General features: G+C 39.2%; 1 protein-coding gene across 1 annotated transcript in view; it reads right to left on the reverse strand.

Moving 5' to 3' along the window:
- The window catches only part of PLA2R1 (phospholipase A2 receptor 1), a 120,887-nt gene that overhangs the window by 41,947 nt on the left and 58,624 nt on the right, over window positions 1–20,316 (reverse strand). Inside the window, exons 11-13 of the mRNA XM_004375415.1 lie at window positions 14,903–15,072; window positions 2,929–3,131; window positions 385–530 (exon numbers count right to left, since the gene is read on the reverse strand). Of these exons, the coding sequence (XP_004375472.1) occupies window positions 385–530; window positions 2,929–3,131; window positions 14,903–15,072 (519 nt within the window). The remainder of the gene's footprint in view (window positions 1–384; window positions 531–2,928; window positions 3,132–14,902; window positions 15,073–20,316) is intronic.

A 20,316-nucleotide genomic window follows, 5' to 3' on the forward strand; every position in this document is an offset into this window, starting at 1 on the left:
GCTCTGCCCACTAGACCCCCTCCTGCTCTTGAGATTCCGGGAAACCCCAAGCTCCTCAGACAGCACTTTGAAAATCACTGGGCTAGATAATTTCTGAGGTTGGCAGAAACATTCTAAAAATATGATTTGAGGCACACTGAAACTATTTCTAATATCAAAACAATTGTCACTTCGTTCTTTGTTTTATGAAATGAGAACTTGGTGCAATATAACTTTACAACTATACGTATATATTTTTTCTTTCAGAACTAGTGCCTAGTTGGTTTTAGGCTTTAAACAAATACTTAGCATTTTAAACAAGTATTTGGGATACTCACCCCTAAGAAGCCATTACCAGGGGACTGAAAATTTGACTGTAATTTTTCAATATTAACAAGTACTTACCAATTAAATTTTGAATGTAAGAGCTCATTCACAAAATTCTCTTCCTCAATATGCGCAAAGCTTGCAAGATGAGCTCCAAATTCTTCACAAAATGCTTCAGCTTCTCTCCATGTTCTTTTCATCAGGACTTTTTCACTATGAAATACCTATATAGTAAAAGAAAAAAAAAAATAACACTGTCATGGATAAGGTGGGGCTATTTAATTCTGGACAGGAAAATAACAGTAATATAGTTGTTGTCATTATTGTGTATGAAAAGCTTGACCCCGAGGGAAGAACTAACATTTATTGAACTAAAATATACCTGTTGTTGTGTGCCTTTGAGTCAATTCTGACTCATAGTGACTCTATATGACAGAGTAGAACTACCCTATAGGGTTTCCAAGGTTGTATTCTTCATAAGAACAGATCGCTAGGTCTTTTCTCCTGTGGAGCAGCTGGTGGGTTCAAACCACTCACCTTTTGGTTAGCTGCCAAGCACTTCCATTGCACCACCAGGGCTCTTTAGAATATGTCTAGATATTGTAAAACTATTATCTCATTTTATCCTCACAACAAATTTGTGAGGGGTATAATAAATAAGCTCAGTTTTATAAATGAGTGCGCTCCTTGAGGACTTTACTTGTTATAAATCTCCTGTAGCTGGCATATACTTGTTTCTTAATAAATGTTTGTCAGGAGATGAGGAAACTCAAGCTCAGAGACGTTAGGAATTTTAGGTCACATGGCTACAAACTGGTTGAGTTAGGATTAGAACTGGAACTCCTTCCTTCCAGAGTCCATGCATTTCTGTTCCACTATCTGGCAAATTAGAGTCTCCTGGATGACCACCAATCTGACCAATGCCACGGCAGGAAATGAGACCTGACACCCAGGATCAGGTGGATTTCTAGGGTCTTAGCTGAACCTAAGACAGATACAGTGATTCATCTGTGCCTAAATTCTCTGTTCTTTTTTCAGCTGCCCTCACTGTAGCATGAAGTCAGTCAAATGAAGTGTCTGCTTTTGGCTTTATTTAAGATAGGGGTGACGGCCTGAAGACCCAGAGCTCCCAACCCTGACCTCTGCACCTTCATTTTTAAACACCCAACACTAAGCCTGAGCCTCTGATGCCAGGCAGGTACTCTGCGGCCAGCTTTTCCAGGCTCTGATTTGCTGAGACCAGAATGAATAGCTTTCTGAGTCCTGTAGACCACAACGTAGCCTTTCCATCTTTTAAATTATACGTCAAAGCGCACATCTTCTGGGAACCTCTTCCCAAATCACTCTAAATTCATAAATCCTACTGCCCATGCCCATCAAACACACCATGCATTTGTTGACATAGGAGGGTGATATAGTAGGAAAAGCACTGGACTGGGAGCCCCAAGACCAGAGATTTATTCCAGCTCTGTCAGTAAATAACTATGATCTTAGGTAAATCACCTCATTTTCACTGGCCTCAGTTTACTCATTTCTGAGGTTTAACCTATTGCTCTGTGAGGTCATTTCCGGGTCCACTATTCCATGAACTTGACATAGGATTAGACACATGCACATTTAGACTGAGTACCTGCCGTGTGACCCAGGCCATCTGTGAGACAGCAACATTTTGAGACAGAGACTGTGTCCATGCTGCCCTACGTGTGGAAGAGTTCTGCCCACCGCAGGAGAGGACTTTCGCCCAGGGTTTGGGGAATTTCTATTTGTAAAGGGAACCAAGACAAAACCACCAGACATAAAACTATTCTGTTTAAAAAAAAAAAAAAGTATTTCTGACAAGAAGATTGTAGGAATTGATTTAAATCTAGGATTCTAAAGCTGATTTGCAAATAAACATTTCTTCATAGATGATATAGATAGATGTATGTGTGTGTATATATATAGTTGTTGCTGGGTGCCACTGAGTTGGTTCCTATTCATACCAACCCTATGTGACAGAGTAGAACTTCTCCACAGGGTTTTCTAGGCTGTAAACTTTACAGAAGCAGGTTGCCAGGTCTTTCTCTCATGGAGTCACTGAGTAGATATGAACTGCCAACTTTGGTTAGCAGCCAAGCGCTTAACCATTGTGCTCCGTGTGTGTGTGTGTGTATAAATACCCACTGTCATCGAGTTGATTATAAACTGTACATATTAATTTGTTTGATCTTAAAGTGTCTGGCAAGACCCAAAAGCTATCCTTAACATCAGAATAGTATAGTCCTATAATAAGGACTTTATGTATTTGTTTACAAACAATATGGAATTGTATCATTTTAATACCCAGTGAGTGTCCACCTCAATCATTTGGTATAAGCTTGGCAATAATAACAATATTGAGTTGGCCTAGATATCAATTCTCATGAAGAGGCCTTCAATATCATGGGCGATAAGCCAATTTTTTGACTTAAAAATTATTTTGGAATATAATTGAAAGAACAGAGACAGTCAACAAATATTGATTAAGCACCTGCTGTGTACTGGGCCTTGTTCTATGTGCAGGAATAAAGGGATCTGGGATACGCAGATCACATTTAAATAATGTTGGTCCTGCTGAGAATGTCCCTGTAACCTTGGCATCACCTTGAAGCAACTGGCCAGACCAGGCTCCGACTCCCAGCCCAGATAGCAGGGGTGAAAGGGCCATCTCTCTTCATGCTCATTTTTTTCCCGAATTTCGACTGGCTGCTTGCACAGGGACATTGCCTTAAAGTGTTTACAGTCCTTCACTTCCCAGCGACCAGGTGGACTCCTTCCTCGCATGACAACACAGCCACCGCTGTAGCCTAAAAGCAGAAAACAAGCACTTTTAATACCAGATGACTCAACTGTTTTGTGCCTGGAAGACAGCTCTTTAGAGTGTTGAATAATTGAAACATAACGAAGCACCCAGACAAGGACCATAAAGATAAAAAAGGATGCTTTATTGGCATGATTATCTTATTTCTCTTCATCTCTGGAGAAAAGAATAGAAGATGGAAAAGTGAGAGAAGAGAGAATGTTATGCCTGAATTTTACTGGGCCTGACATTTGGGCATTGCTTGCTTTGAGCTCAGCTGGCATATATGGGTAACTAAGAGCCGCTCCTGCTTGGAACAGAAATATCCCCCATATCTCATCAAACGCCAACAGCCGTCTAGTTTGAATCATTGCAATTCTTAAACGTGCAAAGAAGAATTTAACTTACCTTTCTTTTTCTTTCTAATTGTACTTTAGATGAAGGCTTACAGAGCAAACTACCTTCTCATTAAACAATTAATACACATATTGTTTTGCAACATTGGTTGCCAACCCCACGACACGTCAATACTCTCCCCTTCTCGACTTTGGGTTCCCCATTACCAGCTTTCCTGTTCCCTCCTGCCTTCTCATCCTTGCCCCTGGGCTGGTGTGCCCATTTAGTCTCTTTAGAATTTTGTTCTACATTTTTCTCCAGCTCTGTCTGGGACCCTCTATTGTGATCCCTGTCAGAACAGTCGGTGGTGGTAGCCGGGCACCATCTAGTGGTGCTGGACTTAGTGTGGAGGAGGCTGTGATACTTACTTGTGGTCCATTAGTCCTTTGGACTGATCTTTCCCTTGAGTCTTTGGTTTTCTTCATTCTCCCTTGCTTAACTCCCCATTTATTGAGCACCTACTCTGTATGCTGTGCTTTGAAATCCATTGCGAGGGAGAAACAATGAAAACTGCATAGTGGCTACCCTCTGAGAATCAGATTCAATAGGGGAAATACTGACATAAATAACGGATCCAAGGAAGACTGCAGGGTACACAACAGACAACCAAAATGTAAACCATGGAAGAATGGAGAGACTGAGGTAGATTCTAACTGCAGTGAAACTATGGGGGCAGGACCACGGGCAGAAATCAGAAGAAAAAGAGGAAGCGAGTGAGAGAGGCTTTTTAAAGAAAAGTAGAAGTATAGAGATGTTTGTTTCCACTTTCACAATTTGTGTGAATTGCTGGGAAAAGTGATAGATAGACTGTATAGTTAGGGGAAAAATCCACTTTATTCTTTGTGTATGTTAGAACATTTTGGAACATAAAACCTATTTTCCCATAGAAACAATTCATAAGTTGAATTCTGATCTTCAAGTTTGCTAGCAAGAATCTATAAAATTCATAAAACATCTAAAAAAAGATTCTTAAAATTTCAATGAAGAATAGTAGGAAACAGAATAAAAACTGAATAAGAATGAGCTGTTTTTTTCTTGACTCCAGGGTGATCATTCAATTAATTAAATCATCAACATTCAACAACAACAAAATTGTGCATCTACAATGCACCAGGCTAGGCTGTATGTCAGCTGCTAGAGATAGAAGGATAAAACAAGACCAATGAAACAAACAAAAAACAATTCCTGGTTTAGTGGGAGACACAGACACATACGCGATCCATTGCAACAAACATCATGTGTTCAGTGCTATAGCAGCACAGACACATACGCGATCCATTGCAACAAATATATGTGTTCAGTGCTATAGCAGAGGTGTATTCAGTGTTCTATGGGGAGACTTCAGCAGGGGTGAAAGTCAGTGAAAGATTCACAGGAAGCAACATCTGAGCTGAGTTTTGAAGGATGTAAAGGAGAAAAGTTTGCAAGGGGTGCTTATAAAAAAGCAAATGATTATAGATGAGACATCTGAAGACTTGTGATGGTTCTGGACCTAAAGGTACCTTGAAAAATGTAGACACTTGGTACTAAATATTTATCTTGCTTAATTTCCCTTCAAAACTAATGGCTTCGGGTTTGACAGATGCAGGGTAACTAGCATTACTCTCACCAACCATGTTTTGATTGTTTTATGCTCACAGGAAGACTAAGGAGAGGGAAAATGAAGAGTAGGAGACAGAATAAAGAAAACAGAGGAAGAATTATAAAGAGACTCCCCTGTAGGAATGGAAAAGAGTTCGAAGAAAGAGGAGAAAGAATAAACGAGCGAGAGAATGAACGTATTTACAACAATCCTGGTGCACGCCATGCATTAGGCACTGGGCATCACCCTGAACAAGGCAGTCCCTGCTGATCGGCAAGAGGCTCATAGTCCTGTGTGTGCGTGTACTGATGCATCAGAGAGACTCGCCAAAATGAAAATGACTGGATCCTAAGAGAGGAAACATGCTAAGTGTGACCCATGTAGAAGAAAAGGGAGTCAAAGAGAGTTGGTCCATACAAAGGCCATCAGATCGTTCACTGGCCCAGAGAAGCTAATGCGTGTTGAAGATGAAGGGTTTGAGGGAGAGATTATAGCATGTAACTGCCCCTTCCACGTATGGAGCTGTGCAGGCCTGATGAGGGTAATTGTGGAATGTAGCTCACAATCTAGCTGGGTCATGAGCAATACAGGAGATGCTGCATGCTCAGCTCAGTGAAATTCTAATGTCATTAAATTGTGGAAATCCATGCAGAAGCTCCAAATGTAATGTATCTGTGGAGTTGCTCCAGTTGAAAGGGAAGGGAAAATCCGCACTCCAGCCTGATTCCCCCATCCTTCCTTTCCCAGCTGCCCCTGAGGCACCTCAATGAAATCTCCAGTTACTGCAGAGCACAGGTGGACCACATCATGGAAAGAACTTCTGACTTGGAACATGAAGCCTGGGGTCTAGACCCAGTGAAAATATTTAGTAACTCAAAACTTGAGGAGGTTAATTAACCACAATAAACCTTATCTAAAACATGGGGATAATAACTCATTTTCTTCACATGGGTTTTCATGAAGATCAAATGAAATAATGTATTGAAACAACACTTTAAGACATGAAAGGCTAAAAACACCTCTACACCAGTCGCCATTGAGTAGATTCCGACTCATGGTGACCCCCACGTGTGTCAGAGAACTGTGTTTCATAGGGTTGTCAATGGCTGATTTTTCAGAAGTAGATCACCAGGCCTTTCTTCCAAGGTACCAATGGAGGGACTGGAACCTCCAACCTTTTGGTTAGCAGCCTAGTGTATTAACCATTTGCACCACTCAGGGAGTCCACAAACCCCTAAGATGTTGCTATTACTCTAATCATGGCCCTTTCCATTAGAAACGCTGGGATTTCGTGGCGTAAGTTCTGCCTGCATGGTCAAAGAATTTTTAAAAAGTTCGAATCAGCAAGTTTTTGTCGGTCTTGCATTTTGTCTCACTTTCACATCAGACAATGATTAAATAGCTATGGTTTTAGACACTATAGATATTCAACCCACCTTCATTAGTGCAGAAGGAGATGTTTGTAAACCACTATGAAGATGAAAAATGCTGCAGGAGGGTTACTGGTATTCTAAAGTGGTTAACTTAAGGAACATTTGACCCAAATTTTAGAGTCTCAGCCCCAAAGAAGCAGTAAAGTACTGTACTAAAGGGAGGTTGGGCTAAGGGAGATATACACTGAATTTATAATCCTCCTTTACATCATGGGGAAGAAGCCCTGGTGGCACAGTGGTTAAAGCACTCGGCTGCTAACTGAAAGGTCGGTGGTTTGAACCCACTAGCTGCTCCACAGGAGAAAGATGTGGCAGTCTGCTTCCATAAAGATTCACAGCCTTGGAAACCCTATGGGGCAAGTTCTACACCCTATAGAGTAGCTCTGAGTCAGAATCGACTCGACGGCAGTGGGTTTGGGTGTTTGTTATATCATGGGGTTGGCTCATAAATCCAAATAATAAGGGTAGGAGTGTGGGAAAAGAGCAAAGGCGCTTTTTTTTCTCCCAGAGAAATTGTTCTCAAATTTGACAACTAATTTCCCAAAGGAAAACTATCTTCCTATTTCTCGGTGGTGAATCTCACATTTAAACTGATTTTCCTAACTCCCCTGTTCAGTCTCTCAATCAAACATCAATGGGGAAACTTCTGGTCAATTAAAAAACTTCCAATTCACTGTTGTAGCCTCTTCTATTTGATAAAGCTATTTAACCATATCTGCCATCTGTCGCTTGGTTTGTCATATCGTGGTGTTGTTATGATGCTGGGAGTTGGGCTACTGGTATTTCAAATACCAGCAGCTTTACCCATGGTGGACAGGTTTCAGTGGAGCTTCTGGACTAACACACTAGGAAAAAAGGCCTGGTGACCTACTTCTGAAAATTAGCCAATGAAAACCCTATGGATTACAGAATATTGTCCGAGACTTTGACTCGCTTACTTTGGACGTATCATCAGGATAGATGGATTGCTGGATCGCTAGAGAAGGACATCCTGTTTGGTAAAGTGGAGGGCTGGTGAAATGAGGGAAACCCTCAATGAGATGAATTGACACAATGGCCACAGCAATGGATGCAAACATACCACCAATTGTGAAGTTGGTGCATTTCATTTTGTTATACATAATGTCACCATGTGTCAGAGCTGACTGGAGGGCTACTAACAACAACAAGAATATGTAGCCATATAAAATGAACTGAGCAGGGAAAGCCTCTGCCTCCCACCTCTCTGGCAAAATACGTGAAAACAAACCAAACCTATTTGTGGCTTTAGGGCAGGAGGGAATCGTAGCTGGAGCTTCAGTGCTTCTAGACAATTATTTTACTTGAATCTGTCTAGTTATTTTCTTATTCCCTGCAGCAACTCTTTCGAATCCTCACTTCTCAAGTCCCCTATCCTACCCACCTTCCCTCTCACTCCTTCTTCTCTCCTTCTCCACCAAGGAAAGGGAAGCTATCAGCACAGGGAAGGTCTGAACTTTTATGGGGTACTGTATATCTGCCAGACACTGTGCTATGCGTTATATATGTTCTTTTCCCCTATTTAATTAAAAAAACTTTTCGAGGTTAGTATTGTTGTTGTTAGGTGCTATCAAGTCGGTTCTGACTCAGAGTGACCCTATAGGACAGAGTAGAACGGCCCCATAGGGTTTCCAAGGAGCAGCTGGTGGATTCGAACTGCCAACCTTTTGGTTAGCAGCCATAGCTCTTAACCACTGTGCCACTAGGGCTCCAAGGTTGGTATTAGTATCTACATTTTTCAGACGGAAAAACTGAGGCACAGAGGTTTCGTAATCTGCTGAAGACCACATAGTTAGTGAGTGTTTGATCCAGGTAGAGATCAGATTTGCTTGAGTCTACTATGAGAATACTGAGGTACAGAGTGGGCAGGGAATCAGTAAAGAGAATGAATGAATGAACAAATCTTCACCTCAAATTATGCCCCTCCTCTCCCATGGAGCTTACTCTCATTCCCATGTCATAATGTTTTTCTCCTTGATGTGGCCACAGCACTTCCTTGAAGTTCTGCCGTCACATTTTCCTTGTATGACAGTTATTTATATGATTATGAACAGATATAGAAATGTCGAAGGGGTGCTCAGAAAAGAAACCATGCTTGTCCTCATTTCTGTGGTGGCTAATTTCAAAACTCTGATAAGCCTTAAAACAGATCAGCTTATCCAGTTATGGAATCCCTGGGTGGTGAAAATGGTTAATGTTCAGCTGCTAACCAAAAGGTTGGAAGTTTGAGTCTATCCAGAGGCACCTCAGAAAACAGGCCTAAAGATCTACTTCCAAAAAATCAGCCATTGAAAACCCTAAGGAGCACAGTTCTACTCTGACACACATGGCGTCGCCATGGGTTGGAGTTGGCCCAGTGGTGACTGGTCTGGTGTTTTGGTTTATCTGGTTGTGCATGCTGATCTGACAGGCTTCTTAGAACCTACTCACTATGTGTAGGGGATTTACAAGAAAACAAATCTGACTTGCTCTACTAGGATCCCATTTTCCATTGACTTGGAATAACTAGGGCAATACCCTGGAGTTACCCCATGAGTGAAACACATCTTCTCTGCAGTGGTATCTGGATGTATAAACACAAAACTTTGTCACAGAGCCTGAGTTGTGGATGGACGCAAAATAGTGACCTCAGCGTGCTTCTTTCTCTCTATACAGACACCTGTGAAATTCTAATGTAACTGGGAAAGGCTTGTTTTTGTTTTTTTTTTTAATTCACCAAGTATGAACTCACCTATTTTCTGTCATCATAGAGCAGCCTCCATTTATATTGACTCTTTAATCTAAGTACAAAGTACATTTTAGTTTCTGTGTATTAGTTTCCTCCTGAATGAGAAAAGCCCTATTTATCATCATTCCCTTTAATCAGTGGCACTGGTTAGTATGGATCAAAACCGTTTTTTCCCTCTCAAAATACCAAGTGTCACAGAGTGCCTTTTAAAAAAAAAGGGCAGAATTTCCTGGTGTCTTTGAGAACGAGGATTTTTGGCATAAAAGAAAGATATAATACAGGACAGGTTAAGTAAAAACCTGGAAGTCCTGAATTTGAAATGGAAATATCAGTTTGAACTTAAGATGTGTTTCAACTTTTACACACACACATGCATGTACACACACACACATGCACACACGGACACACAAACATTTCCTAGCTCTGTCCATTGAAATGGCCTAGAAACACTAACAAGTAATGAGTACCCCTATGCCCAGATTGTGATTCTGAAATAATACCATTTCCATTAAAAGGAAGCACGGTTCCTTGATGAAATGAACATTTCTAGGTCTAGAGCAGGAAATGTCCATCTCATCATACCAGAAAGCAAGGACACTGTCAAAGACTGCTAAAGTCATATCAAAAGGACTCAGGAGGTAGTCTTCAAAGGGAGTCTCACTGGTCAACGATGGGGCAATTTGAGTGTCAAAAAGGATAATAATTGCAATGGAATGAAATATATCAGATATGTTTAAAACCCTTACTTCATAATAATGTCAAACAAGAAAAAAAAAAACCTCTAGTCACTATTGGAAGATGCTAATGAATAATCATTGTGAAACTTGCAAATAATGGAAAAAAAATTAAGCATTCATTCTGTCTTTCCTATAAAAATCGTACCAGAGGGTAGCCAAAAAATTGATTGAGGGAAATTATCTCTTTATACAAATACACCAGCTTATACATGAAAAATCCCTAATGAATTAATGAACCGAGGCACTGATCATCAATGACTGCTAACATCACAAAAAGAGAGAAAATTGGACTCTGTGTCCCTGCAGGTAAAACACACCACTATCTATGAACAGTGTTTCCAAAGAACAAAAAATCAAATCTGAATTTCACCAGGCTTCCTATTCTAACTTTTAAAAAATAAAAATGTCAAGCTTATGGAAAATAAAGAGGACAGAGTAACACATTAAACAGCATAATGAGGATACAGTCAACAAGGCCCAGACTATAGGAAGTGCCACAGGACAAACAATCTCATTTTCATCAACAAATGAATTCTAAGAAAAAGTAAAGGAGGTGGGTGGAATGAGAGGAAAACCTAGAGATTAAAACAGACTCTCCGAGATCTATCAAGCAACTGCAATGTTAGCCTTGTTTGGATCCCGATTCAAATAAACCGTAAACGATATTATTTAATATTTATGAAGTCATTTAGAAATTTGAGCATTAACTGAAGATTTGATGAAATTATGGAATTATAGTTATTTTTATGTGTGATGATTGTATTATAGTCTTGCTTTTTAATAAAGAAAGGTTTATCTTTAGAGATACATACTGAAATATTTATGGATGAAACAATATGATGTCTGGGATTTACTATGAAAAAATATGGGAATTGAGGGGAATGGATAGGGGAATATATGAAACAAAATTGGCCATGAGTTGATAATTGATGAAGCTGGGTTGTGGGTGCATGGTGGTTCATTATACTATCCTGTCAGCATAATACAAAGTTGAAAAAAATGACACAACTGTGATTTCATAACAGATTGAATATCTGGCTGGTATGACATAAGGACAGAGTCTTGGCTGAGTTTATAAACAGCTGCAGGCTTCCCGTTCACTGGTCAATTTATTTAGTCAGTCCGAGCTGGATTAAGATTCTGACATGGGGACCAAGCTAATGGATTCTTTTGTGACAGGCAGGAAAGAAAATGTGATTTAGGGTGGTGTTTCTGCAAGCTACAATTTAAAAGAAAAAGGGAAACACAGGGGGTTTTATATTGCTATTTTCTTCAAAAAAGATTTACATTTTCATCATATTCGGAGACAATTTACTCAATGTCAATCAGCATGAGCAGCCAAACTGAGCATCACGGCATTATTTTTGCTTTAGGGAAAAGAGAAAAAGAGTAGTGCCACTCAAATAAACTACGGCAGAAACTTATGAATGACAAGGAGCTCTGCTCCGATTCTAAATTTTAGACATCCAAATATGCCCCAAGGAAGGTAATGTTAAAAACTAAGGATTTTATCTACTCAAAATGTATTAATTTATTTTGACAGGCAGAGACATTCCTAACAAAATTCCAAAGTATATTAGAAATGATACCTGAGCTTTTAGTTTTTGGAGTAATAGGGTGACATGGAAATTCACTACTCTCTGCATTTTAATAATATTCACGGATTTGTAGAGCGAGAAAGTTACACTACTGAGTGAATTGTGATAGGTTTGCTGTTTAGAGCTATGCAAAGTCACAAGTAAGTATCTATACCAGGTTCTTAAACTGTGTGCAAGGTTCTTGCACACAACAGCCTAATTTATTTTAACTTCACCTTACATGCATCTTAATAAGTACAGGTTTTTAAACTATATTATATATTCAACTGAGAAGGAGTCCTAATAGTACAATGGTTAAGTGCTAGCCTGCTAAGCAAAAGGTTGGCGGTTCAAGCCCTCCCAGTGGCTCCGAGGGAGAAAAGACCTGGAGATCTGCTCCTGTGAAGATTGTTTTTGGGTGCCGTTGAGTTGATTCTGACTCACAGAGACCCTATGTGACAGAGTAGAACTGCCCCGTAGATTACAGCCTAGAAAACCCTATGAGGCAATTGTACTCTGTAACACGTGGGTCACCATGAGTTGAAAATAGATTCTACAGCACCTAACAACAATAATAGCATTCAATTGACAGAATGTTAACTGACTTTCTTTGATCCGTCTCTCTCTTTTTGTTTGTAACATTTAAGGTTGGATTATAAATGTTGAGAAAATCTAGAGGTATAGGCACCAACCAGACCATCCTTTACAACTCTGTCATTTTCTAGGACACTCACATTGGTGGCTGGCCAAGCACACAGTAGGTCCAAATCTTAGAATGTATGGATGAGGAACTCTAAGAAGCTAACAATGGTGCTGTCTGTAGCTTTAAGCAAAATCCTGCAAATTCATTCTCTGGAATAAGAGGACCAAATATTTATTGAGTGTTTATGGTGAACCAGGAAATATGTAATAATTAACTTAATCCTCACAGTAATTTTGTCAGGTAGATACTATTCTTATCTTAACGATGAGGAGACGGAGATATAGAGAGATTAAGTAACTTCCCTAATATCTCACAGCTGAGATTGAACTCGAGTTTGCCTTGATAGCAGGAGTTCTTTGCCCACATGCTATATTGCTGTATTTTCTCTTATAACCATTGGTATCATCCTATTTCACACCCGCACTGAAGAACAGTTCTGATCCTAATATTTTCCTGACTCATAACCTTTCATGACTTCTCAATATCTAGAGAATAACTGAAAAGTCTTTAGTTTGTAATATTAAGCTGTAGTTTTAATATAACCTCTTTGACCTTGCTTTTTATATACACTACTCTCTGTATGGGGCAGTGGTAGTTCAGTGGTAGAATTCTCACCCTACATGCGGGAGACTCGGGTTCGATTCTCTGCCAGCGGAGACTTGCGTGTTGCTCTGATGCTGAACAGGCATCAGTGGAGCTTCCAAAATAAAATGGACTAGGAAAAAAGGCCTGGTGATCTACTTCCAAAAATAAAGCAATGAAAACCCTATGGATCACAATGGTCCAATCCACAATCGATCATGAACCAGGCAGCATTTTGTTCTGCTGTGCACTGAGTTGTCATGAGTTGTGGGCCAAATCAAAGACAGCTAACAACAACAACACTCTCCATATACCTTACTCACCAGTTGCATGGAATGACTACTATTACTCAAAGGTGTTCAGTGTTTTGTTGGTTCCATTCACTAGAGACAATGCAATGGAACATTCACTAAAAGGTATGTGAATGCATCTAAACAAAATATTTACTGCATAAACAATGATAGTAATATCTAATGGAGGTGAAATAGGTCAAAATAGTAGATAGTAATAGTAAAATATAAATCAAGATAATTTTAAAGATGAAAAGAAAGATATTGACAAATGCTTGATTTTAAGATAAAAATGCATGTTAAAATTGCTAGTGTAGTCACTAGTATGAGACTTAGAAAACATAACTTCCAGATAAATAATTAGAGGAAAATAGAATGAAAAAAGAAAACAAACAAAAATCCAGAAGATGGAAAGAAAGAAGGGAAAAGATGAAACTAAAAAGTAGAGGACAAATAGAAAGGACGTAATAAGACGGCAGAAGTAAATCCAATTATATCCATAACCACAATTAATGTAACCAGACCAAACTCTATAGTTAAAAGACAAAGATGGTATGAATGGGGTTTTTTTAAATTCAGCTATATGCTGTTTATAAGAGAGACATAAGTATAAAAACCCATTGCCATTGAGTCTGTTCTGACTCATAGCGATCCTAAAGGACAGAGTAGAAGTGCCCATAGGGTTTCCAAGGCTATAAATCTTTGAAGAATCAGACTGTCATATCTTTCTCCTGCAGAGCCACTGGGTAGGTTCAGACTGCCCACCGACCTTACAGTTAGCAGCCCAGCACTTAATCACTGTGCCACCAGGGTTCCTTACATTAAGTATAAGGGCACAAAAAGATTAAAAGTCAGAGAATGGAAAAAGATGTGTCTTAGCAAACACTATCTTTACCCTGGTATATACAGCTGTAAGGATGGAGGAGACCCAATTTCTACAAAGAGCCCAGGAGCTTAAGTGGGAGGGAAGGGCCTGTGGCCCCCACCCCACTTCCTCTAGGTATAAACTTAGAGGCCACCTGCTATGTAGTCTATTGGGATAGCCCTGATAGAGCAAGAAAGGCACCAAAGCATCTAAACAGGAGCTCACTCTGAGGCATGGTGGGGGTGGTCCTAGGCTGGTGACCTAAACTTAATATAGGGACTAAGGAAGCTTTGTTTCACAGGGGCTGTTCTTGTGGAGCTTGTGGCTAAAGCCATTAGCTTCTCTGGAACTGGCCAACCTGGAAGTTTCATGTTTTAGGATCGAGAGTTGAGCAGATGAGGGTGAACTAAAAGTGCTATAACTCCGTAATTCTGGGTAAGAAACCACAGAAGTCCATGGAGGGTGAACTGATTGACTAGATGTGCCCATTCTCTTTCTCCACTGTGCTTGAAGTGTAACTGTTCTGGACTGAGTAAGCCCCTGACACTCTTGAACAATGAAAGGGGATGGGGGAAAAAGCCTAAGAAGGAGAAACTGAACTTCCTGCTAATAAAGCTATGTGGGGTCTTTGGGCAATGAATTTATACTGTGAACATGCCAAGTAGCTCTTATGGGTTACACTTTAAAAAACGGTCAACCACATATCACTCCTTGCAAAGCTATGATGATGGCTTTAGTCGATTTAGACATTGCAAAAACATTAAGGAAGAATCAAAGGAGATGGACCAAGGGATGCAAGAAATTTCAGGCAAAGAACACAAGAGTAGCAACTAAGAAAGGGTTGGTGGTACAATCCACTTTACTCACGTGGCTGATGTGTGTTCCAGTGTGTGTACTGCACCGGCTCAGACTTCTGACCTGCTACCTTCCACATGTATTCTCCTGTGTCATTTTGGTCTTGAAGAGCTATCCAAAAATAACTGTCTTTCGTTTTTACCACACTGCTGATCAAACTGGTAATAAAAGCCTGTTCAAACCTTAATAAGGGAAATAGGAAATGGTTATATTAAGGTGCTGGGCAATAAAAAATGTCATTAAAACATAGTAAGGTGCTCAGAGTAGCACCAGAGTAAGCATTTCTTGTTAATTCTTTAGAACATGGAACAGAAAAACACTTGAAGGCCGTGAACATTAATAATAAATGCTAAATGACAGTGCAATTCCCAGAAACACATGAGTGAGGAGAATTTGACTCTGACGGGGCTTAATTCTTTCAAGGAAGAGTCCAGCTCCAGTTACGGACTGTAGGTGGTAAAGTCCACATAGCCAGCAGTCCACTTATCAGAACAACACGTACTCTATTTTATAATTAGGCCACATGACTTACCTTAGGGAGGGTGAGTGAGGTGGTGCTGGGCAGAGGGGAGGAGGAAAGAAGATTATTATGCTTTTCTGAGTTAGCGCTTAGGAGACTGGGGTTCTACTTCTGACCCTCACTAGTTCTGAAACTTTCTGCAGGCCACGGAACCTTTCTGATCCTCATCAAATGGGCAGATTAACATCTGACAACCCCCTCCCCGAGTGAGCCCCCCCACCCAGTGGTGTGTACTAGGAAGATGACAAAAGGGCCACTGAGATTTGTAATAAGAGGAGTAGAGACAGCAAGAGGTCCTGGTGGTGCAAACAGTTTGCGCTAGACTACTAACCTAAAGGTTGGCAGTTGGAAACCACCCAGTGGCACCATGAAAGTAAGGCCTGGAGATCTGCTTTTGTAAAGAAGATCATATGGAGCAGTTCTGCTCTGTAACACATGGGCTCACCATGAGTCGGAATCGACTCTACAGCAATGGGTTTGGATTTTGTTTTTTTTAATTTAGAAGTTTTTTTGTTTTTTTTTAAATATAGAGTTTACATTCATTCACTTACCACACTTTCCTTGAGAGAAAGGAACAGGGATCGGAATAGCTTTATTTTATGTCTCCCAAGTCATTCTGTTCACAGAACATGGAGTCCTTGGCTTATTTAAATGTGTCAAATGTGCGTTTTTACTGCAGATATATTTAAAACCCTAGGAACTAATCTAAAGAAGTATATTTGTAATATTTTCCCCCAAACAGCTAAATGAATTCGTGTTCAATTATTTGTGCCAGCTCCCTTTCCAACATGCATACATCAAAAGCAGAATTTTGAAAACTTGTGGATCTGCTTCCATATGAATACCTAACAAGAAAATGTGAATATTAAAAAATGTTTAGCTAGTATTGAAGTTTTAAGGTCAGTTTGCAACTATGTATCTCGAGAAGTTTGTTTTAAAAACGTGTAAAGTTCAGAAGAAACAAATTGCAAGCAATGGTGACTCTGGGCAGACCTGCTGAGTCAATATGAAAAGAGAGGCCTGTTGAAATTACCCAGGAAACCTAAAAGGAAAGCAAATTAGACTTTTTAATCCAATTTTGGATTTTTTTTTCCATTACCATGAAGCCTTAACTTAATAAGGGAAGAAAAGCAATGGGGTCATTTAAAAATAGAAGAGTCTCAGAGGAAATACAGAAGAAAAAGAGAAAAGAACAAAAATGAAGTAAATTTTTTGAACCACCTTATGAACCTCATGAACACCACTAGCAACATGTAGTGCTCTTCGGCATCCATGATACTCACCTTTTCAGAGCATATAGGTTTTCATCTTGCTTGAGTAAACACTTTCTGCAGATACTCTATTACAGAGTATCTGCAGAAAATATTTAAATAGCACACATTTGAAGTGAGAACAGTTCTTTTTTAACCACATCACAGTGGCAAAACCTTATGTAAATGTACTTTGAAAAGAAGGTCTATAAAACTAAATACTGCCTGGATGCTGCTGTAAGTTTCCGTTCGCTTCCATCCATTCCTGCTTCTATAACATATGATTACTTTTCCCTCTTCCCTCTGAGGCAGAGTAGCATCATTATCATGCACATCTGGTGCCTGAAACGGAGGTTACGAGGCCAGTGAGGCACTGCATGGTGGGTGCTATGGCACGGACCACCAACCACTGTGAGGCCCTAAGCCAGGGGACAGTGCTGGTTCTTCCATTTCCTTTTATATCCATACCTGCTATTTTTTGCAGGCACAGATTCCATCTATTTTCTCATTTAAACCTTTTTACATAGAACTACTTTATGTACACCTGCTGCCAAGTCAATTCCAACTCATGGTGACTCCATGTGTTTCAGAGTAGATCTGTGCTCATAATGTTTTCAATGGGTGTGACCTTATGGAAGTAGATTGCCAGGACTTTCTTCTGTGGTGTTGCTGGGTGCGTTCAAACTACCAACCTTTCCATTAGTAGCCAAGCTCAAACCACCTGTACCACTCAGGGGCCTCTATCCATACCTTCTACATTTATCAGACAACAGGAAGAACTAATGTTCTATGTGAACTTGACCTTTGGTATCATTATTCATGACAACATTTTGCTTTTGTCCCCTATTGGTTTCAGATTTATTTAGTCCATTCTGATTTGCTATTTTATATCTTTTATCATTGCATAAAACAATAGACGCCTTCTGCTTTATGAATTGGCAAGTATATCTTTTAAGTAGGGTCCAGTTTCTCTATCCAGTTTAAGAGATGGCAGTGTTATGAAAGAAATTCAGCAAATGTGCCTTTCTTCTAAACCGTATATTCTAAGAGAATTAGCTCTGGATAAGAGCAAAGTAAACACTGTTTGTTATTCTTTCAAAAAACAAATGATAATTTTTTTTTTTTGCTTGTGTGTACCTATTTACAAGATCAAATTTTATAGGGGAATAATTCTTAAAGTCAGAAATAAATTAATTTTTTCAATAAACTCCTTAAAAAAGTTAAGAAATCAAGTGCACGTTTTCAGTCTAAACAGGAAAAATATTTTCAATCTGAAAGAAAAATATACCTTGACCTTTCATAAGTTTGATGAGTAAAGAAGGCATTGCTCATGGTGCTAAATAGTACATTTTAATTTTAAAAAAGAAAATGTAAAGATAATAATTTTAGCATATTATTTTAGCAAATTTTTATACTATTTTAGCAAGTGTTTCCATTTTAGAATAAATATTTTGCATTTCAAAAAATGCACATTTAAAAAGGAGGTATTTTTATAATTAAATTTCTAATTGAACATTATATTTCTTTATCAGTTTTGCCAGTGACATGTGTAGCCGAAAAAAGAATGTCTCTTGTCTATGAATAACACAGTACTAAGCAGACAGCAGTCATATAATGCTCTTGTTTGTAGTACCTAAAACAAGAGATTGAAAAAAAGTAAGGACAAGTTTGGAAGTAATTTCACTAGAGAGCTATTTCAATTAAAAAAATACAGTGGTAGCCTTTACATATGAGAAGGTTGGAGATCCAGTTAGAAGGGACTCAGCTTTGAACTGAGTAGCCACAATTTGGATTTCTCCCAGTAACACAATTGTTAATATTTTTATGCTGCTGCACTACCATATAAATGACCATTTTTTTCTCTTTTTGTTAAACAATGGAAATAGAATATTGGTAGTTTTAAAATGTGAGACACACACCATGAACATTATTGCAAGAAATTTCTGGTGGTATTCCTCAAGAACTGGAAATATTAAGTTTTTGAATATCATTTCTCGTAAAAGTTTGAAAGAGAATATAGGCTCAGGAAATACACTTAACATATACACAAGAAATAAACCTGGAAGAGCAAATTCCAAACTGTTAATGGTGGTTACCTTTGGTGAGGAGAGAGGGTTTGGTGGGAGAGAGGGAAAGAATAGAGATGGAGGCACTTTTGTTTTTTACTCTACATTCTTCTGGCTTGAGTGAATTTGTACCATTGAGAATGTTGTTGTGTTATTTTAAAGAGAATAACTAAAATGTGATTTTAAAAATAAAGTTAACAGCAAAAGTGTTGGGAGGTGATGGCAGTTTCAGAGAATAGGAGAATTGTAAAAGTGCTTGAAAATAATGTATGTTTAAACCTAGGAGAAAATGAGATATTGTAGGATTTCTCATTTTTTGGCAGAATTGATGAAATCGAATGTCATGTGGTTACTCGTACCAAATATTCCATGACCAACTTATTCAAGATATAGGTATACATGCATTTAAACAATTATCCATGGAACCCTTGGAACTCAAATTTTGCATTCATGTTCTGTCTGGAAACGAAGCTGCCAGGTCTAAAAAAGTTTTGTACCAGTGAGCAAGTAACTAGAACTCTGCTATTCAGCAGTAAGGGTCTGTTTTCTTTCACCTGTCTATCCCACAAAGTGTTAAAAGTTCAAGACCAGGAGCAGTTGCCCGATAACAAAGGAAATAAGTAATTTGTAGCAGGTGGTTCTAATTGTGCCCATCAAACCTGTCACTCAATTGTGCAGACAGTGGAAAATCAATTAGCAACTACAAGCTTGGGTACTGGGGAGTGACAGGACTGTCTTAACTCACACAGGAAATCGGTAATGGAAGAAAATGATTACCAAAGTTGCTAGTGGACACTCCAGGATCTGAGAAGACTTTCCATCTACTGCCCAACCTCCTAAGACAAAAGACGCTGTTGAAAAATATTTGAATGTTTGCTCTTAAACTTGTACTGTCACTCAAAGAGCAGGGCAGTGCGGACCCTTTTTTCTTACCTGATGGGGTCTGAATTAATAAAAATCAAGAATTTCCTCAACTCTCAATTCCCGTGTTAGTCTCTGCTGTGGATGTAGATGTGTTTGCAGGATAGTGTATGTATATGTTCCCTGGGTGGCGAAAATGCTTATTGTGCTTGGCTGCTAACGGAAATGTTGGTAGTTTGAGTCCATCTGGAGGCACCTCGGAAGAAAGGCCTGGCAATGTACTTCTGAAAAAGCAGCCATTGGAAACCCTATGGAGCACAGCTCTACTCTGACACATGTGGGGTTGCCATGAGTCGGAGTCAACTCAACAGCAACTAATTTTAACAGCATGTTAACTGTTTGCACCACCCAGGGACTCCTGGCTATCAAATACAGTTTGGGGGCAAATGAAATGCCGTTTTATTTTGGGGGGAAATAAAACACTTTCTATCATTTTTATGAGGTTTCTAAGGGTTCTTAGAATATGAAGCATTTTAGCTCTAACAGGTTTCTGCCTCACCTTGGGTCACTTTGGCCTTATGGGTATCAAAAATGTTATCTTTTTTCTTAATTTTTATTTTTTTATTGTACTTTAGGTGAAGGTTTACAGAACAAATAGTTTCTCATTAAACAGTCAGTACACATATTGTTTTATGACATTGGTTAACAACCCCCATGACATGTCAACAC

This window comes from Trichechus manatus, unplaced genomic scaffold (genome assembly GCF_000243295.1).
Source record: "Trichechus manatus latirostris isolate Lorelei unplaced genomic scaffold, TriManLat1.0 scaffold00036, whole genome shotgun sequence".
NCBI classification, from domain to species: Eukaryota; Metazoa; Chordata; class Mammalia; order Sirenia; family Trichechidae; genus Trichechus; species Trichechus manatus.